This window comes from Chlorocebus sabaeus, chromosome X (assembly GCF_047675955.1).
Source record: "Chlorocebus sabaeus isolate Y175 chromosome X, mChlSab1.0.hap1, whole genome shotgun sequence".
In the NCBI taxonomy this organism is placed as follows: domain Eukaryota; kingdom Metazoa; phylum Chordata; class Mammalia; order Primates; family Cercopithecidae; genus Chlorocebus; species Chlorocebus sabaeus.
Genome location: NC_132933.1, coordinates 133462773 through 133487833, shown reverse-complemented (window position 1 = coordinate 133487833; position 25061 = coordinate 133462773). Strand labels below are relative to the sequence as shown.

Here is a 25061-nt window from a genome sequence, read left to right as displayed (position 1 = left end):
CCCACCACCTCGCCCGGCTAGTTTTTTGTATTTTTCAGTAGAGACGGGGTTTCACCGTGTTAGCCAGGATGGTCTCGATCTCCTGACCTCGTGATCTGCCCGTCTCAGCCTCCCAAAGTGCTGGGATTACAGGCTTGAGCCACCGCGCCCAGCCGATATCAAATGTTCTTAAGAATACGGAACAACTGGGACTCTCATACATTGCTAGTGGGAGTGTAAATTGACACGACCACTTTGGAAAACTCTTGGCAGTATCAACAACCAAAGCTGAAGATAAACCTACCCCATAATCCAATAATCCACTCCTAGGCATATACTCTATAGAAATCAACATATATGTTCACCAAAAGGCATATATAAGAACGTTCATAGTCATTTTCTTCATAATAGCCCCCAAACAGAAACAATCCAAGCCTTCATTAATAGAAGAACAGATAAATTGGAACACAATGGAATGCTACACAGAGAAATAACTGATACACACTTCACAGTTGGATCTCATTTTGTTTTTTGTTTTTGAGATGGGGTATCACTCCGTCACCCAGCCTGGAGTGCGGTGACATGATCATGGTTCACTGCAGTCTCGACCTCACAGGCTCAAGCAATCCTCCCACCTCATCCTCCTAAGTAGCTGGGACTAGAGGGCACACCACCACGCCCAGCTAATTTTTTTATTTTTTGTAGAGACAAGGGTCTCTCTATGTTGCCCAGGCTGGTCTTGAACTCCTGGGATCAAGCGATCCTCCCACCTTGGCCTCCCAAAGTGCTGGGATTACAGGTGTGGGCCACCGTGCCCAGCTATGAATATTATTTTAAGGGAAAGAGGTGAGAAACAAGGGTACAAACTACATGATTCTGTTTATTTGTAGGTCAAGAACAGGTGAAACTAACCGTTGGTGGTAAAAATCAAAATAGTTAACACTGGGGGGAGTTTAATGACTGTGAAGGGGCACAAAGCAACTTCTGGGGTGCTGACCTGGGAGGCGGGTACAAGAATGCAGATACATACTAAAATTTATCAAGTGTACATATTAAGCTGTACACTTAAGTGTACATTACAAACTTTACTTGTTTGTATGTTATACATCAATAAAAAAATTAAAATGTATTGCAAAAAAGGCACTGAGTACTGAATGAGGGTCAAAAGGGCACATTCTGTAGTAGCAAAAGGATGTTCTGCTTAATATTAGGTTTTTAATGGCAAAAACTGAAATTACTTTTACACCAATTTATATCTGGCAGCATTTTTTCTACTGTAAATTGAAGGTTATGACCCAATGATTCCCTAGTCTGCTATTTATTCCATTGTTTTTTTGTTTTTGTTTTTGTTTTGACAGAGTCTTGCTCTGTCACCCATGCTGGAGTGCAGTGGCTTGATCACTGCTCACCACAGCCTCAACCTCCCAGGCTCAGGTGATCCTTCCACTTCTGCCTCCTGAGTAGCTGGGATTACAGGTGTATGTCACCATGCTGAGTTAATTTTTTTTTTTTTTCGTACTTTTTGCAGAGATGGGGTTTCACCATGTTGCCCAGGCTGGTCTCGAACTGCCCACTCAAGCAATCCTCCTTCCTCAGCCTCCCAAAGTACTAGGATTACAGGCATCAGCCACCACTCCCAGCCTAGCCTAATCTTTAAATATGTTGTGACAATGATTGTCTGAGACACAATGAATTAAGATTTTCTCAAATTACATGATACAAATAAACTATGAATAAAGGGAACTTCCTCAATCTGATAAAGGTTATCTACGAAAAATCTGCTGCTAACATCATACTTAATGATGAAAGACTAACTTCTTTCTTCTTAAAAACAGGAACAAAATAAAGATGTCCACTCTCATCACTTCTATTCCACATTGTGCTGGAGAGTCTAGCTAGGATAATTAGGCAAGGAAAATAAAGGCATCTAGGTTGGAAAGGAAAAACTAAAACTGTATCTGCAGATGACATGATATTATATACAGAAAACCCTAAGGAGTTCACTAAAGCCCATTAGAACTAATACATGAGTTCAGCAAGGTTGTAAGTTATAAAATCAACATTTACAAATCAAGTGTATTTCTATACATTATCAGTGAACAATCCAAAAATGAAATTAAAAAAACTCCAGTATCAAAATAATAAAATCCTTAGGTATGTATTTAATAAAAGATATACAAAATTTGTACACTGAAACTACAAAAATATTGTTGAAAGAAATTCAAGAAAACCTAAGTAAATACAAATCCATCCTGTGTTCATGGATTGGAAGCCAGGATGGTTAATATGGCAACGCTTTCCAAATTGATCTAGATATCCAATGTATTTCCTGTCAAAGTCCTAGCTACCATTTTTTCTACAGAAATTGATAAGCTGATCCCAATATTCACATGGAAATGCAAGCATCCACAATAAACAAAACAATCTTGAAAAACAAGAATGAAGTTGGAGGGCTCACATTTCCTGATTTTACAACTTACTACAAAGCTACAGTAATAGAGAAAGCATGGCACTTGCATTAAGAATAGACGTACAAAACAGTGGAATGGAATTGACAGTCCAGAAATAAACTACATTTGTGGTCAACTGATTTCCTAAAAGAGTACCACGACCATTAAACCAGGGAAAGAATAGTCCATTCAACAAATGGTGCTGGGACAACCACATATCCACACGTTAAAGAATAAAGTTGGAACCCCTACCTTACACCATGTCCAAAAATGAATTCAAAATGGGTCAAAAACCTAAACATGAAAGCTAAAACTATAAAACTCTTGGAAGAAAACATAAAAACCATAGGACACCTCAGGTTAGACAAAGCTTCTAAGACAGGAGCCAAAAGCACAAATGACAAAAGAAATAAATAGGTAAGTAGTACTTCATCCAAATTAAAAACTTTTGTGCTGCAAGTAATACCATCAAGAGAGTGAAAAGACAACTTACAGGATGGGAAAAGCATTTGCAAATCACATCTGATAAGGAACTTACATGGAGAAAAAAATACATTTTATATACATGTATATATCACTCTTAAAATCAATAATAAAAGGATAAATAACCCAATTATAAGTGGGCAAAGTTTGGAGATAGCTGGCAAACACCACTTTCACCAGATGATCCAAGTTAACATCACCAATAATGACAGACAGATATTACGTCCCTTGTTATGAGGCACTGAGAAGGACACATCATTTCTGTGATATTCCTGCCAAATACATAACATCAGTGTACTCGTGAGGAAACGATAAACAAATCCAAGTCAAAGGACTACCCAAAATAAACTGTCTGTACTCTTGGAAAGTATTAAGTCAAAAAAGACAAAGAAAGACCGATGATGAACTCTTCCAGGTGAAAGGAGACTATGTGGACATGACAACTAAACGCAACATATGATCCTGGATTGGAACGTGGACCAAAGAAAAACCTTTTGTTTTGCTATAAAAGACATAATTGGGACACTAAGTAATATTTGGATAAATGTTGTAGATTATAGTACTATATATCTTAATTTCCTCATTAGATAACTGTCCTGTAATTACGCGAGTATCCTTGCTTTTACAAAATACACTCAAGTATTTACAGGTAATGGAGCATTATGTCTACAACATACTTTTAAACAGTTCAGAAAGAATAACCATATGCACAGAAAGAGAATGTAAAACCAATGTGGTAAACGGTTAATCCTGAGAAATTCTGTGTAAAACATATATGGAAATTCTTTGTATTGTTTTTTGAAACTTTCCTATGGCTCTGAATATTTTCAAAAATAAAAAGTTTAATTTTTTTAATTGGGCAAAGAATTTGAATAGACATTTCTCCAGAGGTATATAAATGGTCAATAAGCACATGAAATGATGCTCAGTATCATGAGTCATCAGGAAAATGCAAATCAAAACCACAATGAGATTCCACCTCACATCCACTAGGATTATGATACTCAAAAGACAGATAATAACAAGTGTTGGTAAGGACGTGGAGAAATTGGAAGCTGCATACATTGCTAATGGGAATATAAAATGGGGAAATGGTCTGGCAGTTCCTCAAAAGGTTAAATGTAGAGTTACCATAAGACTCAGCAATTTGACTCCAAGAGAAATAAAAACATGCCCTCACAAATACTTGCACATGATGCTCAGGGAAGTATAATTCATAATTGTCAAAAAGTACAAACAACCCAAATGCCTACTGGCTGAGAGATAAACTGTGGTATAGCCATACAAAAGAATATCATTCAGCCACAAAAAGAAATGAAGTACTGATACGTGTCACACATGGATAAACCTTAAAGAAAATTACGCTAAGTGAAGGAAGCCAGTCACAAGAGACCATATACTGTATGATTCCATTTATATGAAATGGCCAGAATAGACAGAGTCATAGAGACACAGAGATTAATGGTTGCCTAGGACTGGGGCCAGGATAGGGTGAGGTTGAGGAAATGAGGAGTGACTCTATGGATACTGGGTTTCTTGTGGGGTTGATGAAAATATTCTAAAACTAGATTATGGTGTTGATTGGAAAACTATGACTATACTAAAAAACGCTGAATGTTATGTTATTTAGTTTTTTAAATGGAGTTTCGCTCTTGTTCCCCAGGCTGGGGTGCAATGGCACAGTCTCGGCTCACTGCAACCTCTGCTTCCTGGGTTCAAGTGATTCTCCTGCCTCAACCTCTCAAGTAGCTGGGATTACCGGCATGAGCCACCACATCCGGCTAATTTTGTATTTTTAGTAGAGACTGGATTTCACCATGTTGGTCAGGCTGGTCTCCAACTCCTAACCTCAGGTGATCCACCCTCCTCAGCCTCCCAAAGTGCTGAGATTACAGGCGTGAGCCACTGCGTCTGTCCAAGTTGTATATTTTAAATGGCTGAATTGCCTGCTATGTGAATTATAGAAAATTTTAGAGCTTTTTTGAGATGTAAGTTAACATTTCAAGAAAGACAGTAATAGCAAGTAAATATCTTTCAGAACAAAGGCCCTTTAAAAATGATTCGCCATAATCAGATTGCAAATACCTGAATCAGCTGTAACTCACCTACTGCACTGCTCTTCGGTGGAAAAGTAGATTTGAAAGTCATCAGAATTATCATGGACATAAAGAAAACAACACCGTTCATCAAACTTTGATAGACTGTAAAATTTCAAAGCATAATGTTTATACATAAGTTATGATACCCATTCTAAATCTGTGGAACAATCTTTTCTATTTTATCAATTTCTGAAAGATTCATTAATGTTTTAACAAACACCCCCTAAGTGTGCCTTTTATTTCTCTATGAAATTTAAATACCAGAGACATTTATCTTGCTTATATTTGAGTTTGTATTTATCAATTGACCTTAGTATAAACTTACTCTTAATATAATTCAGTGCTAAGCAAAGCATATGGGCAACAGAAAAGGGAGCAAAATATGGTTCTCTGTCCTCAAGGGGCTTATAATCTCATGAAAAAGGAAGTCAAGGTATTTGTGAAATCATTTATTGTGGTATTAAGGGAAATTCTAGATTCGGAAAATATCAGGATACATTATTTGTGACCACACAAGGAAAATGGAAATAAATATGGCATTGTAGCTCAAGAAAGGCCTTTAAATGTTTGTTATCTGGTCCATCTCTACCCAGTGTCTGTACCTGACTCTACAGCTCATCCAACAAGCAACATTCAACTTGCCTGGACATAGCCAGTGACAGGAAATCTGCTAGTAGACTGTATGTTAGAGAGTTCTTCACCCACACTGGGCCAAAGCCTCTGCAGTGGCCTTCATGCCAGGAGGTATTATGGAGAGGAAGACTATATTCTCTTCTATAATTGTCCCTTCAAAAACTGAAGCCACTTTATCTTGTCCTTTCTAAGTTATCTCTTCCTGAGACCCAAACTGTCCTAGACCATTCTTTATGTTATAGATTGCATGACAAATACTAGGTTGGAACACCAAGAGTACAGGGGAGATTCAAGAAGAATTAGAACTAGATTATAAGTGAGGTTTTGAAAATCAATCTGTAAAGCAACTACCACAGTTAGTTGGAGAGCCTCTGGAATGCTCAAAGTATACTCTTCAGGTCACATCAGTCCCGGGGAGGGGTGGGACGAGGCTGATACGCCCTCAGGCCCTTTGTAAATTCCCACTGATGGCTGAAATGGCACCTAGAGGTATCTCTATGAGGAGGCACAAACAGAAGGTCCTTGACTACTTCCTCTAACACAATTACTAAGTAATACACTTTGGAAAATCTTTGCCAGGCACAGTGGCTCACGCCTGTAATCCTAGCATTTTGGGAGGCTGAGGCGGGTGGATCACTTGAGGTCAGGAGTTCGAGACCAGCCTGACTAACATGGCAAAACCCTGACTCTACAAAAAATACAAAAATCAGCCAGGCATTGTGCCACACGCCTGTAGTCCCAGCTACTCTGGAGGCTGAGGCAGGAGAATCACTTGAACCCGGGAGGCAGAGGTTGCAGTGAGCCGAGATCATGCCACTGTACTCCAGCCTGGGTGACAGAGCAAGACTCTATCTGGAAAAAAAAAAAAAAATCATCTACTAGCAGATTTTCTGTCACTAGCTATGTCCAGGCAAGCTGAATATTGCTTGTTGGATGAGCTGTAGAGTCAGGTACAGACGAGGACAGAGACCATATTTTATTCCCTTTTCTGCTGCTTTGTGTATGCTTTGCTTAGTGTATTTCAAATTGCCTTGTATTTCCTGGGCAGTATCACCCCAACGCACTACTTTGTACTTAAATTATTTCCCTCCTTTTAAGTGATACTGACGGTATTCTAATTTCAATACTGATGTTTCCAGGACAGGATCACACTGTGTCTGGAAATAACTGGGGATTCATTCAGTGGCTGAGGTAGCCTCAGAATCAGAGAAAGGAATGTTCTAGTCCAAGCCCTTTATTTGAAGAAAACAGTGAAGAAACTGAGACTTAGAGCAGCTGAGTGACTTTCCTAACATCACACAGCAAAGAGAGATTAGAACTCACATCTACTTCAGAGCCAGTCTCACCCTCGAATGAACTGCCAAGGGTGACAAGTGCAGCTGAGATGTTTAGCCCTGCTTGGGTGAGGCCACACAGCTCAGGCCCAAATGGTTACCACTCCTGATCCAAAATGCCAAGAGCTACGCCTCTCCCCAGAATACACCACCTCATGCCCTCCCTGAAAAAAATCTCCCGGCTCCATTACTCTGTCCACAAGATCCCAACCCAAGTGTCACTACTAGTCATCTCCTGGCTTCAGTTCTCAGAGTCACTGAGCACTTGAACATCTTTGGCTCAAGAAAGATACATCTTCTCTTCCTACAGATCACTTCTTTAAAAAAAAAAAAATGACACAAGTGAGTTTAGTCTGCTGAGTATGAGCAAAGCTACTCTATTATAACAATCCAAGAAGTTCTTACCAGGAGTACACTAGTATTAATAACTAGCTCAGGCAGGACAACAAAACAGAAGAGTACATTTTCGATTCCATTAAAAATAACAACATTCCATATTATGAGTAAGTGGAAACATTAAAGTGCATAAAACATCATCATCATTTGCATTAAAACAGTAACTCCATTTTCTCCTATGTTCTTACCTTATTCCCTTTATGGAAGAGGCTATAAAATTCCATTCGTGCATTTGTTTCTGCAAGTTATCAAAGACAGAAGTCAATAGTTTGAGTTTTTTTAAGCAAAAGATTTTTTTTTTGTTTCATTCTATGGTCAATCATTTCTGCTATTTTACCTACCAGTAGTGATTTTTTTTTTACAGGTTAGAGCAATAAACCTTGTATAACTTGGAACACCAGAAACATTTTCTTATGTATTATAAAAATTCGTTTGTATCTCTAATCCAGTTTAAATGATGTAAATTTGAAATAATCTAAGTTTCAGATGGAAATAATAAGCATAGAATAAACACACAGTGAGAGGCTTTTCCTCTTCTGTCAACATAGTAGGCAAACTCTAAAACAAGCATGAGAACAGCCCACCTACGTTGAATGACTTGCAAAAATACTGGGAGAGGCAAGACTGTGGCAGATACCTTTCAGCACTCATCAGTCTTCCTCTTCTCCCTGAACAGAAAGCTGAACTACATTTCCCAGCCTCCCTTGCAGCTAGAGAGCTATACAGTGGAGTTTTGACCAATGGGATGTGAGCAGGAATGCTGTGCATCGCCTGCAGGCATGACTCATAAACTCCACAGCAACCCTCTATTTTCTCTTTCCCCATACAGTGCAAGATGGAATGCCCCCCAAATGCCACCCTCTGCAACCTGGATATGATATGAGGCATAGATAAACTTTTATCATGTTAAGATATTGAGATTTGGGGGCTGTTTGTTTTAGAAGCTAGCCTACCATGACTAATAGAAAAACTAACTGGGATTTCAAGCAGCACCAAGTTGCACTTACAAACAAAAACTAACTTGGTCCCCTCCCTTCACTACCATTACACTTTGCACAAAGCTAAGCCTGAGAAGGAACATCTGAAACTCCAGTTTTGGAAAATCCATAGGCAACAACATCAATACATCGCCAACTGCAGAAAATAATTTTAAGTAGGAAAATCCATTTGGGCCAGGTGTGGTGGCTTACACCTGTAATTCCAGTACTCCGGGAGGCCAAGGTGCCGAGTCGGGGGGAGTGGTCACTTGAGGTCAGGAGTTTGAGACCAGCCTGGCCAACATGGTGAAACACCGTCTCTACTAAAAATACAAAAATGAGCTGGGCATGGTGGCACACGCCTGTAGTCCCAGATACTCAGGAGGCTGAGGTGGGAGAATCAGTTGAACCCAGGAGGTGGAGGTTGCAGTGAGCCAAAATCACTCCACTGCACTCCAGCCTAGGCTGGAGTGGACAGAGTGAGATCCTGTCTCAAAAAAAAAAAAAAAAAAAAAAATCCATTTGGTTGGCCTGAGGAAGGTCACAAGTGACCAACTAAGCCACCCAGAGAAGAAAAGTATGAGAACCACGTGACTGAGCACAGCAATGACAACAGGAACAGACAGGGAAGATGGTTCCCAAAGGGAGAAGTTTTAGTTATATGTGTTGATCAAGCACCTACCATGTATGTGCTAGGCAAAGTACTAATACTGAAGACACAGCACAGAACCACAAAATTCCTGCCCTCATGGGCCCTACATGTGAGTGAAGAGAGATGGACAATAGATTAAATAGTAAAATCATAGCATGCGGGGGCGGTGAAAAGTGTTATGAAGACAAACAAAGCAGGGAAGGGCATTCAGATAGGGCAGGGGGTCACGTTATTCAACAGGATGTTCAGGGTACGTGTCGCTGATGACTTCTGAACAGAAAGCTAAAGCAGGGGAAGGAGGAAGCCACGCGGATGCCTGGGGGAAGACTTCCAGGCAGAGGGAACAGCAAGTGCAAAGGCCCTGAGGCAGGGGTGTGCCTGGCACATTCAGGGACCAACAAACAGGCAAATATGGCTACAGTGGAGTGACTGGGGTGGGAGTGGAGGAAGAGGGTGGAGAGCTCATGGGAAAATCATGCAGGACCTCTAGGCCACCCTCGGGACATCAGCTTTGACTCTGCGTGAGACAGGAAGCCACTGGAGGCTTCTCATAAGAGGGTATGAGACTCTGAAAGTCAGCAAATCACATCCAACTGCATAGAAAGGCTAAGTGTATTTCAGAGGAGACATGAGTCCAAAGTCATGCAGAGAGGATAGTGGCAGACAGCAGGAGTCTGCCTTTGGATTCAGACACAGAAAAGGGAGCCAGGGCAGACTCGAGAGAGTCTTGTCTGACCCACAGCCACCTGCAGGAGACTGCACATATACAGAAAGCTTAGCCACATGAGTTTCCAAAGTCTTTCCCGATGGCAGGTCTATTCCAGGATGGCTTTAGAGAACTTGATTTGGGAGGAACATTTACTAGTTAAGTAAACAACACATTTTATGTCGTAATCAACAGGCATTTGTTCAGGAGTGGGTAACTATTCCGTAGCTCCTACAGCTACAAACATATAGAAGTCATGTATGGGCATTCTTAGGATGGTCTTCTGTGCATGATACAGGCAGTTGGTAGCCTAGAGACACTCCGTGCAAGGAACGAAGGGGCGGTTAAAGATGGCTTTGCAAAAGCTAGGACTTGGATAATCGGAAGAAGGAAATCCCAAAAGGAACAAGGATGGAAATAAAAGGGTAGACAGGAACTCCAGCAGGGACAGTTCAGGGGCTGGTAAGAAGACAGCCTGACTGGCACTGAGGGCTGGAGAGAAAGAGGAAGGGAGGGGGCAGGATTGTATACAGAGGGACTTGAACACTCTTAGTAAAAGAGTCTGAGTTTTATCTGGAAAGCCACAGGATCCAGTAATGGTTGAGATTCATCAAGAAAGCCAGTCTAAGTGCTTCTAAAAATATATTACTATTTTATTTTTCTAGAGACAGGGTCTCACTGTTGCCCAGGCTTGAGTGCAGTGGTGCAATCATAGCTCATTGTGGCCTCGGCCTCCCAGGTTCAAGCGATCCTCCCACTTCAGCCTCCCAAGCAGTTGGGAGATGTGCACCACTATGACCGGCTAGTTTTTTAAATTTATTTTTTGTAGAGATGGGGTTTTGCTGTGTCGCCCAGGCTGGTCTTGAACTCCTGGGCTCAAGCAATCCACCTGCCTTGGCCTCCCAAAGTGTTGGTACTATAGGTGTGAACCAACACACCAGCCTGTATCCTCTACCCACTTCCCTATGGTTTAACTATATAAAAAAAACTAACCAACTTGTATTTAATGTTTTTATACACACACACACACATTCCTCCCCCCTACACCCCACCACATGCTCACACACACACATATGCATACACACACACATAATGGAAAAACCTGCTTTCTCTCATCTGTGATCATACTCTCTCATATATTCTCAAAATTCAGAAGTTAAACACGGGTGCCTATTCCTTCAAATACTACCATCTAGACTTCCCTATTTGAAAATTTAATCTTTGATTCAATTGCTTGTGAGTTTTCCTCCTTACCATTTCTGTGGGTGAGACATGCCATAAAGAAACCGTTCTCTCTTCGGCTTCATTGTTTATGGAAACGTAAGAAGGCTGGTACACTTTGGTTGGCTCTATCACCAGAACCTGAAACAAGAAGAGATGCCTGTTAATGTACACGGGTAGGAAACACAGCGCACCACAGCGCACGCTGCCCAGCAAGGAGGTGGGGAGGTTCGTACTCAATAAATCTTCACTGAGGGTCAGGCACAGTGGCCCAAGCCTGTAATCCCAGCACTTTGGGAGGTTGAGGTCGGAGGATCACTTGAGCCTAGGAGTTCAAGGGCAACATATTGAGATGCCATCTCTTTGGAGGTGGGGGGAAAGATGCAAGGAGATAAAAAAGGAGGTGATGGCCCATCAGTAAGGTGTTATTTTGTTAAGAGAGAGGAGGAGCGGGGAGAGAGGGAGAAGAGGGTGAGGAGGAGGAGAGTGGGGAGAAAGGGTGGGGAGAAAGGGTGGGGAGAAAGGGAGCTAGAAGGAGGAGAGGGGAGAAAGGAGAGAGGGGGAAGAAAGAGAAAAGGGGGAAAAGGAGGGAAGAAGGCAGCGAAAGGAAGAAAGTGGGGAGAGAAAGAGGAGGGCACTTTGGGAGGCCAAGGTGGGCAGATCACCTGAGGTCAGGAGTTCGAGACCAGCCTGGCCAACATGGTGAAACCCGTCTCTACTAAAAATACAACAATTAGATGAGTGTGGTGGTGTGCACCGGTAATCCCAGCTGCTCAGGGGGCTGAGGCAGGAGAATCGCTTGAACCCAGGAGGTGGAGGTTGCAGTGAGCTGACATCACACCACTGCACGAGACTCCATCTCAAAAAACAAACAACAACAACAACAAAAAAAAAAAAAAAAAGAGGAGGGGAAGAGAAAGAGGAGGGGCGAGATGGGGAGGGAGAGAGGGAATAAATCTCCAAAACAAAGCAACATGTTTAAGATCACTAAACCTGGTTAGAGATTATGCTGTTGTCTGCTCCGTTTTTTTTTTTTTTTGTACCTTTCAGTAGGTTTGAAATATTTCGTAACCAAAAAAAGATTTTCAAATGTATTATTAACCAGCAACAAAATAATTATCAATCATTTCAAACAATCTCTTATTAGATGCTTAATGAAATTCTTGGAAATGGGCTGTTCACAAACTCTCAAAGCATAAATATGGAACACAATTATCTAAAGTTCAATTTCCAAGACATTCACATATTTCACTCACGACTCTAAGATGGTCATAACATTAAAACAAAAACTCAATGAAAAGCTAAAAGCAATTTTGCCTTTTTGATACGTTTTAAATATTAATTAGTGGCCTTACAGGCAATCCAAAGCTTAACAGGAAACCATGCTGAATTCCAAGTTTCCACTCGTGGTGCTACATTATTTTAGAGGAAAGTTTGTCCACTTTGGCGCTGGATAATTCTTTATTGGAGAGGGCTGTCCTTTGCATTATGGGATATTCAACAGCATCCCTGGTCTCTATCCACCAGATGCCAGTAGCGCCACCTTCTCCCCAAGTCATGACCACCAAAAATGTCTCTGGACATTGCCAGAGGTACCTTAGGGGGACAAAGTTGCTTCCAATTGAGAATGACTACTACAGAGGATACGGCCAACGATCTGTCAGTGAGCTGATCTATCACTTACTGATTTCACATAAGATAGATATTTATCCCAACATTTAAAATTACTCTATAGCTTTCTTCAGTTCAGAGTATTCAATAGTTAAATAGGACCAATCCCTAGTTTTTTTCCTAATCTTTAAAAAAAATGGATTTAGCATATCTTACCGGAAATCTGAGTCCATTAGTGACTTCATTTGTTGCCTCAAAAATTATATCTAACCAGAAGTTCAGCCGCTCTTGCCTGGGTGAGTGTTCAATAATGGGTTTCTTGAAGCGCCGAATTAGTAACAAGTTCTGAACTAATGATCGCAGGTACCTGGAAAAATCACAAACAGCAATATATTGGATTCCTAAAGAAATTGAATTCAAGTCCCTTTAAAAGAAGCTTTCCAAAAGCTTTTATTCACTTCAATTCATATTATATCATGAGTGCTTCATAAATGACTGCTCAGCAGCCACAAAACTAATTAAGAAAACCCAAGCAGTAGGCAAAGTAAGCCCAACCAACAAAATAACACAACGTGGCTTTTTACCAACATTGGGCTAAACCTCAATTTTAGTACCTATTGTCTAAAATGGGAGACTGGAAAGCATGTGAAAACTGTTTTAAATAACAAAGGCAGGCACAGCTGACTCTTGAACAACACAAGTATGAACTGTGGAGGTCCACTTACACACAGATTTTTTTTCCCAATAAATACATTGGAAAATGTTCTGGAGATGTGCGACAATTTGGAAAACTTTGCAGATGAAGTGTGCAGCCTAGAAATATCAAAAAAAATTAGAAAAAGCTAGGTATGCCATGAATGCATAAAATATATGTAGACACTAGTTTATTTTATCATTTACTACCCAAAATATATACAAATCTCTTATAAAAAGTTAAAATGTACCAAAACTTACACACACAAACACTTACAGACTGTATATGGCACCATTCCCAGTCAAGAAAAATATAAACAAACATAAAGATGCGGTATTAAATCAAGACTGCATAAAATTAACTGTAGTGCATACTGCACCACTGTAAGAATTTTGTAGCCACCTCCTGTTGCTATTGTGGTGAGCTCATGTTATAAGTATCTGCTTAAAACTCCACCATGTGGCCAGGCGCGGTGGCTCACACCTGTAATCCCAGCACTCTGGGAGGCCTAGGTGAGCAGATCACCTGAGGTCAGGAGTTCAAGACCAGCCAGGCCAACATGGCGAAATCCCGTCTCTACTAAAAATACAAAAATTAGCTGGATGCGGTGGCAGGCATCTATAGTCCCAGCTACTCGGGAGGCTAAGGCAGGAGGATTGCTTGAAGCTGAAAGACAGAGGTTACAGTGAGCCGAGATCACGCCACTGCACTCCAGCATGGGCGAGAGAGCGAGACTCTGTCTCAGACACAAACAACAATAACAAAAAACTCCACTATGTGAGAATGATCATTTTTGCATGAGCAGTTCATCTCTCCAGTAAATTGCAGATCATAGTAAACAGTGATCACTCACGGTTCTCGTGCATTCTTCATTGTATTTAGTGCTATACCATAAACCTTGAGTAACACCATGGGACCCATACAGAGTGCCACTAGTGATACTGGAAATGCTCCCAAGAAGCAGAGAAAAGTCATGACATTACTAGAAAAAGTTGAATTGCTTGATATGTACTGCAGATTGAGTTCTGCAGTTACAGCTGCTGCCATTTCAAGACAAATGAATCCAGCCTAAAAATCGTTGCAAAAATAGAAAAGGAAATTCATGAAGCCGTCACTGCAGCTATGTCAGCGGTTGCAAAAATCCTGCACTTTTTGCAAAATATAAAATACAAAATATTGTTTACGTTATTGGTAAGGCTTTCAGTCAACAGCAGGCTATTAGTAGTTAAGTTTTTGGTCAATTTTCAACTGAGCCCCTAACCCCCACATTGTTCAATGGTCAGCTGTAGTTCAAAGTTCAAAGCAATTACAAAATGACAAAATTTCAAACTCATTTTCTTTTTAATTAAACATGTTACTTTGAGGTAATTTTACATTTACATGAAGTGCTAAGAAACAATACAGAGAGAACCCATATATCTTTGACCAGGTTTACTCCAATGGTAAGCATCCTACAAAAACTATAGTACAATACCACAACCAGGATGTTGTCACTGATACAAGGCAAGACAGAGAAATTTCCATCCCCACAGGGACCCTTCGTGTTGCCTTCCCACCATCATGCCTACTTCCCTCCCATCCCACCCACTCCCTTACTCCTGGCAATCACTAGTCAAACTCACTGTCTTTTATTTTTTTAAAAATTAGAATCTGACTAGGTAGATTTTGATGTTATGACATCTTGACTCTGACCACACCTTTGCTCTTTTCAGGCATATTGAACTTTTTGGAACATAGGTGCCAGGCAGTATTATTATATATCATAGTATTATTTATATCATAGTATTTATATCATATTATTTATATCATAGTATTATTATATATCAGAGTATTATTTATATCATAGTATTATATATCATAGTATTATTTTGCTCTTTGAGGATAAAAGCTGGAGCTATCCTGGGAAGATAGGCCAGCTAGACTCCAACTGACTTGCTTGGGTACTCAGCAGGCCTGTGCTGTCCAAACTCTACACATTCAAAAGAAAGATCTGGCCCTGGACTGGCTATTGGGAGATCACCTCTAAGCCCTTGGGATATACTGCCAGCTAAAAGCATCTCTGTTTATCTGGGACCTTGGGCCATCCTAGATAGTTTATGCTAACGATATGATTCACAGTCCGTGTCCTGGGCCACACTCTATCAGTTTGACCTCTGGAGAGGTTGCAGCTGAGGTATTAATATCAGCCACATGAGGACTCCATGCCCACGTGACGCATCCCCAATAAAAACCCTGGACATTAAGGCTCAATGAGCTTTACTGGTTGGCAAGACTTCATGCATGTTGTCACACATTTTTGCTGGGAGAATTAAGCACTGTCCACATGACTCCACCGGGAAAGGACAACTGGAAGCTTGCACCTGGTCTCTCCTGGACTCTACCCTATGTACCTTTCTGCCTTTGCTGATTTTAATCTGTATCCTTTCATTGTAATAAACCATAACTAAGAGTATAACAGCTTTTCTGAGTTCTGTGAGTCCTTCCAGCAAATCATGAACCTAAGACGGGTCTTGGGGACTCCTAACAACAGGTAATAACAGTGTAAGTCCTATAAGAGAGCCCAGGTGCTGACGGAATGGGATTGTATCCAATCCTGGGGTCTCCACTCCCTGAAGTCGGCTCCATCTTGCCCAGATAACAGCAACGCACTTTAAGATTAGTACTTTTCAAATAGCAGCCACTCCAGGAGGGCTAGAGGCCCAGCCTGGTTCTGTATCCTCTCAGCCTCAGAGAACTTTCAAGGGGTTTGAGGGCCAAATTTAAGTTCCTTCAGATTGGGAAGAAATAGGGTCAAACTAATTATGACTGAAGAGATTCCTACCCCCGGTAATCCGGACTGACCCGCTGAACTAGGATGTAAGGGATGGTCAATGAACACAAATGGTTAAAAGTATGTGGGGTTTTTTTGGGGTTTTTTTTTTTTTTTTTTTTTTTTTGAGATGGAGTCTGGCTCTGTCGCCCAGGCTGGAGTGCGGTGGCCGGATCTCAGCTCACTGCAAGCACCGCCTCCCGGGTTCACGCCATTCTCCTGCCTCAGCCTCCCAAGTAGCTGGGACTACAGGCGCCTGCCACCTCGCCCGGCTAGTTTTTTGTATTTTTTTAGTAGAGTCGGGGTTTCACCGTGTTAGCCAGGATGGTCTCGATCTCCTGACCTCGTGATCCGCCCGTCTCAGCCTCCCAAAGTGCTGGGATTACAGGCTTGAGCCACCATGCCCGGCCTAAAAGTATGTTTTTTAAAGTTATATAAATAATCCATATGCATTTAAGAAAAATCAGAAGACAAAGGTAAGAAAAATCGGAAAACAAAGGTAAGAAAAAAAAAAACAGAATAAAAATCCTTATAAGGCTATCTCCCTGACACAACCACTGTCAATATTCTGAAGAAAATCATTCACCATTTATTGATTATACAATTATCTATCGAGCATTTATTATGAGACTATAGCAATCAATAAGATAACCACAATTCTAACGGAGCTTCATGTCTATGGGGAAATCCGATACCACCCACTCCACCTGGGCCTTTCCCTATAAGTCACATGCCAAACACATATTTTTAATTAAAACAAGATCATATAGAACAATGGTTCTCAAGGTGTGGTCACCAGAGCAGCAGCAGCAGCTTGGAATTTGTAAGTGCAAATTCTCAGGCTCTACCCCAGACCTACCGAGCCAGAAATCCTGAGAGTGGGCCCAGCAATCTGTGTTTTATTTCTTTATTTTACCTATTTACTTTTGAGAGAGGGTCTCACTCTGTCACCCAGGCTGGACTGCAGTCATGTAATCACAGCTCGCTGCAGCCTTGACCTCCCGGGCTCAAGTGATCCTACCGCAGCCTTCCCGAGTAGCTGGGACCACAGGCGTGTGTCACCATGCCTGGCTATTTTTTTTTTTTGTTTGGTAGAGACTGGATCTCACTCTATTAGCCAGACTGGTCTCAAGCTACTGGTCTCAAGCAATCCTCCCACCTCGGCCTCCCAGAGTGCTGGGATTACAGGTATAAGCCACTATGCCCAGTCTGTGTTTTAATCAACATAGGTTGATTCTGACGCACAATAAAATTTGAGAACCACTGATACAGGAAAATCTACCCAGGAGCCGGCTTTTCTTACTCTACAACAAACCACGAACACACTTCCACGTCTCCAAACATTATTTCCCGCACATTTAAATGGCTGTGTAAGGCTGTTGCTGTGCCACCGTTTTATTTACAACACCCTATTATTGTTCTTTTAGTTCCAGTTTTCATTTGTGATAAACATTTTCTTGGTGTGCTTTTTTCACTTTATTATATGCTTTCTCACAAATGCATAATACATACTAGTAGCCAAGAGTATTTTGCTCTTAAGGACCTAGACAACCTGCAGAAATTATAATAGGATAGAAGGCCTAATCTCAGGGATGGAGCAGGCAGGGATATATTCTGTGTGGATCTGTCTTTCCCTCCCTTCACATAAAAGCAAGGGAATTCTCAGAGCAGTTGTGTCTGTGCTAACTTTGCTTTAATGAAAAGTCAGAAGGAGAAACATAGTGATTATTACTGTTTTTGCACTTCCACGTTTTTTTCCCTGAGGAAGACATTTCAGAACAAGGTCATGTGTTGAGATGGGTGATGACAACACACAGACACAACTCACCAGACTGGAGGTTTCAGTTTGAACAACCTCTCTGCTGCCTGGACGGCTTTCCCGACATCACTGGCCAGCATGCTGACGCTGAAGAACTGACCCACATCCCAGTAATTGTTCATTTTCTCCAAACTCCCTTTTCTTCCCAACAAACTGTTCAGCCGGACACCTTAGAATTTGAATTTTAGATAGTCAGAAAAATCTTTCTTAGTTTCTGTCATATTGAGGATAAGCAGGTATTTTATTTTGGCTGCTGTCTCAAGTGCGCTGTAGGAAAAGTAACTGATTGTTCCTTTTGAAATATAACGCTAGTAGGATGGGCACGGTGGCTCACGCCTGTAATCCCAGCACTTTGGGATGCTGAGGCAGGCGGATCACTTGAGGTCCAGAGTTCGAGACCAGCCTGGCCAACATGGTGAAATCCCATCTCTACTAAAAATACAAAAAAAAAAAAAAAAAAAAAAAAAAAATTAGCTGGGTATGGTGGTGGGCACCTGCAATCCCAGTTACTCGGGAGGCTGAGGCAGGAGAATTGCTTGAACCCAGGAGGTGGAGGTTGCAGTGAGCCAAGACCGCAACACTACACTCCAGCCTGGGCAACTGAGCAAGACTCTGTCTCAAAAAAAGAACAGAAATATAATGATATAATGCTAGTTATTTCAACATAATTTTTAATGCCAAACTTGTATAATCAAAGCATCAACATGTGCAGTAATAAACAGCTTTACCTATTTTCCTTAGTTCCAAGGAAGTTTCAAATTGTTGTCCAGCAACTATCAGCAAAACTGCAAGATTAATTCCCGAATAGAGAGATGACTGGAGTTCAAACCCTTTGCGATACCTATAATTATAGAACCACCAAAGTCTGATTATATTACAACAAAAAATGTTTAAATAATGGTATAAACCAACTTTCTCATGAAAAGTTTTCTTTCTTTAAGCTTGTTGTTGCCTATTCCCCTTGCCTCCCACCACCCACCTTCACGAACAGCCACATGCAGCTCTCTAGTAACTTCAAAAATGTCGTAATAGGCCAGGCACCGTGGCTCATGCCTGTAATCCCAGCACTCTGGGAGGCCGAGGCAGGTGGATCGCTTGAGGCCAGGAGTTTAAGGCCAGCCTGGCCAACATGGTGAAACCCCATCTCTACAAAAAAAATACAAAAATCAGCTGTGGTGGTGCATGCCTGTAATCCCAGCTACTGGGGAGGCTGAGGCAGGAGAATTCGCTTGAACCTGGGAGGTGGAAGCTGCAGCAAGCCAAGTTCGCACCACTGCACTCCAGCCTGGGTGACAGAGCGCGACTCGGCCTCAAAACAACAAAAAAAGTCATAATAGCAACACAGTAACTTACACCAGGGAGGTTTTTTTTTGTTAATAAGATTATTATAAAAGCCTCACTGATTGTATAAAATAGGGAAATCATCACGAAGTACACAAAAGAAATTTAAACTCAATTCTAATCCTACTCCCAGAAGATCACCACGATTTGATGTCCGGAGTGCAGAGGTGTAATCATAGTTCACTGCAGCCTGGAACTCCTGGACCCAAGCAATCCCTCCACCTCAGCCTCCCAAGCAGCTAGGACCACAGGTTTGTGCCATCATGCCCAGTTAATTTTTTTTTTCATTTTTTTTTAAACACAGGGTCTCTGTCACCCAGGCTGGAGTGCAGTGGCACGATTATAGCTGCAGCCTTGAATCCCTGGGCTCAAGCGATCCTCCCACCTCAGCATCCCAAGTAGCTGGGATTACAGGCATGAGCCACGCTGCCCACCTAAACCTCGTTTCTAAAGTTGGATTCTAATTATGCATTGAGTATTTTTTTATTACATCGAAATGGCATCAATGGTAGGCCATTTCTCTGCAAGCTGTTTGCTTTTAACAATATGGAGTTGTTTTCTCCTGCAGGAAGCAGTATTGCCAAAATCCTGGATCCCAAATAACTACAGGAGCAGTGGCAAAGTAAGGCCAGTGACAGCGATCTACTCTATCAGGATAAGGAACAGGATACAAAATTGGGAATCGTATTTTTATACCAAAAGGTTAACAGTGACAAGTTCACTCTCTTCTTTACCCTTTTCTATACATAATAAGTTCATTTCTGTTCTATGAACAAGTATGAAAATTATAGGCAGGAAAAAAGAACTCAATTAATGAAGTAACGACACAAGTGTCTTTAAGTGGCACAGTTTATACCAAAGACTTGCTAGTAGTAATTTTGTCACTCATGTGACAGCAAGAGATTTCAACAACAAAATATTAATTCTTCAAAGGAGAAGTTATCATTGAAATCAGTTAAAATATGGCTTTATCAATTCTGAGGCATAATACAAATAGCCTCAGACAGATCAGAGGACACCGAGAAAGTCCTTCCTACCTTAGTCAACAAAATTCAACCTTTTTTTTTCCCTGTGTGTTTTGGGAATTTTAAATTCTACCTCCTTCTAGATGTGACTGTTTTATTTTCTTCTACTATGAAAAGTTATACTGAGAAGAGGGCCGAGAGGGTTGCTTCTCCAGAAGTCAAGCAGGCCCAACTTTGGGGCAGAGAAGAGCTGAACTCCAGGCAGGATTGTAGTCCCAGATTCACCACTAACCAGCCCTGTGATCTTGGACCAGCTCCCCACCTCCCTGAGCCACATGCTCCATGTCCGCACTGGAGAGGGTGGGTTAGATGACATCCAGGATAGATCTTATCCACAGCCACCACGCCCTGAGCAGAAGACGAAGCTTCATTTGCTTCTGCACCTACCATCACTACCTTCTGAAGTCGCTGGAGAAAACCTCCTAGGACTTTCTTGAAGGAGCCAAAGGCAGTGATTTTCTGACCTGGGGACTGAATTCCCAACCACCATAGTGGGAACACAGCTTTCTGTTTTGGCTTTACCAAACATTAACTTCCCTTCAATACCCTGAGTGACTCCTCTCCACCACACGGTGCATTAGGAACTACAGGACATTTTAAAAAAGAAGATGAGGCCATTATGTTCCAAGAACTTACACTAGGGTGGAAGGGAATAAGATCTACACATAATTAGTAACAACAGAAGCAAGAATGTGGTATCTTAAAATCACACAAATTCAAGTGTAGAGGAACTCACAAAAGACATATAAGGCCATCTTACCTAGATACTTGAGACATGGCATAAAAATAAAGAGAAATAATCCCAGCAGTTTGAGAGGCCAAGGCAGGTGGATTGCCTGAGGTCAGGAGTTCGAGACCAGTCTGGCCAACATGGTGAAACCCGTCTCTATTAAAAATACAAAAAAGTTTGCCAGGCGTGGTGGCCTGTGCCTATAATCCCAGCTACTCAGGAGGCTGAGGCAAGGGAATTGCTTGAACCAGGGAGGTGGAGGTTGCAGTGAGCTGAGATCACACCATGGCACTCCAGCCTGGGTGACAGAGCGAGACTTAGTCTCAAAAAAAAAAAAAAAAAAAAAAAAGGCAAGAGAAATGAAACAGCAGTGATTTGGAAAGGGAACCCTCAGCATAGAAAACAGCAGCAACAGAGACAGTAGTCTGGAAAACTCCTTAGGAACTACAGTTTAGTTGGACACACACCAGGTAGTGGGAAACAGGGCTAGAGGTAGGTTGGAGAAAGTGTTCAGGACACCTAGAATGGTGATCTGAGAGTCTGAATTTTTACATAGTAGGGAGCAGGGAGCCATGGTGGGTTCTTGAGCTTTAGGAAGAATAAGTTATAAATCTGTGAAGGATAGACTGAATAGACAGCAAGCAGGGAGTCTACTTGGGTACTGTTAGAACACTCCTGGCAAGAAAGTTAAAAAAAAATGGCAGTGACTGGGGGCAGTGCTGATGGGAAAGGATTGGCAAGCAGTGAAAGAGGGCTCGCAGAAGGGCTGCAAATGGGGCCTGACTGGATGGGGAGGTAAGTGAGTAAAATGAATCGAACACTGACCAAAAGTTTACACCTAGGAGGGTAGAGAATAGTAGTAAGAAAGCAAGACATTGAAAGCCATACCTTGTGGAGAAGAGTAAATGACTTCAGCCTTCAAAATGTTGAGTCTGAAATACCAGCATCATCTTGAGGTAGAACAGGTGGGCAAAGGGGGGAGGTGTAAGGCCATCACTTAGGATGTTGGGCTGGAGAGTTCCAGCTAAGGGTCCCTAGGTGTGAGAGTGGCTGGGATTGCCAGAGAAGCAAGTGCAGATGGAGAGAAGGTGGGGAGGACAGAGCCTCCTGTGTGTATGAAAGGAAGAGAGAGAAAGAAAGAGAGAGGAAGCAGTTAGAAATGAATGAAAGCAGAACAGCAATGTCAAGAGCTCTTATGATGGAAATGAATGATGTGGGCCTGTTGGTTCCACCTTCAGAATATATCCTGCATCCAACTTCTCAATATTTTTATCCCCACCACCTTGGCTCAAGCCACCACCAGCTCTCCCCTGAATTACTGCTTTATTCTCCTGTTCCCTGCTTCTGTCCTTGTCCCTGTGATAGACTGTTTAATGGCCACAAATTCCTCCCATTGCAATGTGCATGCACCTCTGCAATGCAACTTTGCTATTCCTCCTAGCCAGAGGTGGAGCATATTCCTCCATCCTTTTGAATGTGGGTGGGCCATGTGATTTGCTTTGACCAATAGCATGTGGCAGAAGTTAACCACGTGTGAGTTCCCAAACCTAAGCCTCTAGAGGCTTTGCTGCTCCCTTGTTCACTCTCTTAGAGTTCTGCATACCAGGTAAGAAAGCTGGTCTACCAGGATTAGAACCACATAGTGGAGAGCTGAGGCACACCATCAGTAGCCAACACCAGTGGCCAAATGTGTACGGGGTCATTTGGATCTTCCAGCCACACCTGACCGTACAGCTGACTTCAGTTTTAGAAGTGAGCCCAGGTGAAGCCAGCAGAAGTGCCTGGCGAAGCCACAGAATCATGAAAAATCATAATCATTGCTGTTCAAAGCTGCTAAGTTTTGGGTTATGCAGCAAGTGACAGCTGATACACCCCCTAAAATATATTCTTTGCATAACAGTGAATACTCCTGTTAAAATGCATGTCCGATCTTGTCACTCCTCTGCTCAAACCCTCCATTTAATGTTCCTTCTCACTCAGAGCAAGAAGGTCTTGCCCCCTTCCTGTTTCATATTGCTCTCCACCCATCCCTTGCTTACTGCTGACCATCCTGGAGTGTGCCTGGCATGCTTCATCCTCAGAGTCTCTGCCCTTGCTGTTCCCTCCGCCAAGAACACTTTCTCCAGTTATCTGTGAAGTTCACTCCCTTATCACTTTCCTACCTTTAGGCACCTTCACTGACCACCCTATTTAAAATTGCAGACCACCCTTCAGAGCCCTCCTTTATCCCCTTCCCTGCTTAACTTTTCCCCATAGCCCTCACATGACATCCTACATGTGTCGCTTTCTTTAACTTCCCTCACCAGTAAGGCAAGGCCCCCAAGGGCAGGATTCATGTCTGTTGTGTCTGTATCCCTACCACCTAGAAAAGTTTCTGGCACACAGTAAGCCATCACTGAACATTGTTAAATAAATGAACGAATAAGTGAATGAATGAACAGATCACTGGGGAAGATGATGCCCTGGTGGTGGGGGACAAGGTTCTGGAAGTGGGAGCTCGGAAGGAGTGTGCTGGGCCTCCTTCTTGGCCCTTAAACAAGTGTACCTGTGGGAAGAGTGTGACCAGTAGAAAACCCTGTTTCTCATGGTTTTCTCTCAAAAAGGGAATCTGGAAATTCCCAGACCACATTTACTACAAATAGTTGCTCACTGCCAGCAGACAGACATATACATAAGGAAGAGATGCACATCCTCAGCCTATGTGATTCTGTTCCTTGAAGAGATGCATGTGCTGATAACTCAGGCTGAGGGTTTACCACTCAATGGCGCTGTCTCGGCTGGTGTCATCTTTGCAGTCTGAATCCAAGAAGATGTCCTTGTAGATCCTCCCACACAGGCAGAACATGTCGGGGCCCGGGTGATCACAGCTCTGCAGAACCTGGAGCATGATCTGCAGAGCCTTCTCACGGTCACCTGTGCTGTTTCTCCTGAAAGACAGATGTTATAAGGTCACAAATGAATGAATCAAGACAATGGAATAGAGGCCAGGTGCAGTGGCTCACACCTGTAATCCCAGAACTTTGGGAGACCAAAGTGGGTGGATCATTTGAGGTCAGGAGTTCGACACCAGCCTGGCCGACATGGTGAAAACCTGTCTCTACTAAAAATACAAAAAGTAGCCAGGTGGTAGTGGCCCATGCCTGTAATCCCAGCTACTTGGGAGGCTGAGACAGGAGTATCACTTGAACCCAGAAGGCAGAGGTTGCAGTGAACCAAGATCACGCCACTGTACTCCAGTCTGGGTGACACAGTGAGACCTATTTAAAAAAAAAAAAAAAAAGACAGTGGAATATATATGCATTCATCGTGCTGAAAGACAGGTGCAAGGATGCCATACTTCAGCAGAAAATTTTTTTTTTTTCATTTTCCAATGTAGTCACTGCTTAAGATCCACACCAATAAACCTTATACAATTATACTCAGTCTCTACTTGATTCTATCTCAACAACTAAATCATAAGGAAATGAAAAAATAAGCAAAGGGGAAACCTATATAATAAAAAAGACTTAAGAGTCATATCAACTAAATGCAACATGCAGACTTTGTTTGGATCGTGATTCAAACAAATCCACTAAAAAACATAATGAGGCTGGGTACAGCGGCTCACACCTGTAATCCCAGCACTTTGGGAGGCTGAGGCGGGTGGATCACTTAAGGTCAGGAGTTCGAGACCAGCCTGGCCAACATGGTGAAACCCTGTCTCTACAAAAATATAAAAATTAGCCAGTTGTGGTGGCAGGCGCCTGTAGTCCCAGGTACTTGGGAGGCTGAGGCAGGAGAATCACTTGAACCCGGGAGGCAGAGGTTGTGCCACTACACTCCAGCCTAGGCAACAGAGTGAGACTCTGTCAAAAAAAAAAAAAAAAAAAAGGAAAGACAATTGGGAAAATTTGAGCACTGACACTGAGAAATTGTTAATTTTTAGGTATGATAATGTAAAACCTAAAAACTGTTCATTTTTAGGTATGATAATGTAACCATGCCTATGTTTTATAAGTGTCTTTAACCTTTTTTTTTTTTTTTTTTTTTTTTTTGAGACGGTCTCGCTCTGTCACCTAGGCTGGAGTGCAGTGGCATGATCTCAACTCATTGCAACCTCCAC

The 25061-nt window shown here is 42.1% G+C and overlaps 1 protein-coding gene across 5 annotated transcripts in view; it reads right to left on the bottom strand.

The window, feature by feature from the left end:
- The window catches only part of MAP3K15 (mitogen-activated protein kinase kinase kinase 15), a 149308-nt gene that overhangs the window by 42620 nt on the left and 81627 nt on the right, over positions 1-25061 (bottom strand). For 4 of the 5 annotated variants that reach the window (XM_007991219.3, XM_007991221.3, XM_073013851.1 and 1 more), the window contains 7 exons: positions 23716-23886; positions 18592-18704; positions 17873-18032; positions 12758-12908; positions 10964-11071; positions 7563-7612; positions 5018-5113 (listed from right to left, as the gene is read on the bottom strand). In XM_007991219.3, the coding sequence (XP_007989410.3) occupies positions 5018-5113; positions 7563-7612; positions 10964-11071; positions 12758-12908; positions 17873-18032; positions 18592-18704; positions 23716-23886 (849 nt within the window). The remainder of the gene's footprint in view (positions 1-5017; positions 5114-7562; positions 7613-10963; positions 11072-12757; positions 12909-17872; positions 18033-18591; positions 18705-23715; positions 23887-25061) is intronic. The other variant, XM_007991222.3, reaches the window with a different exon arrangement.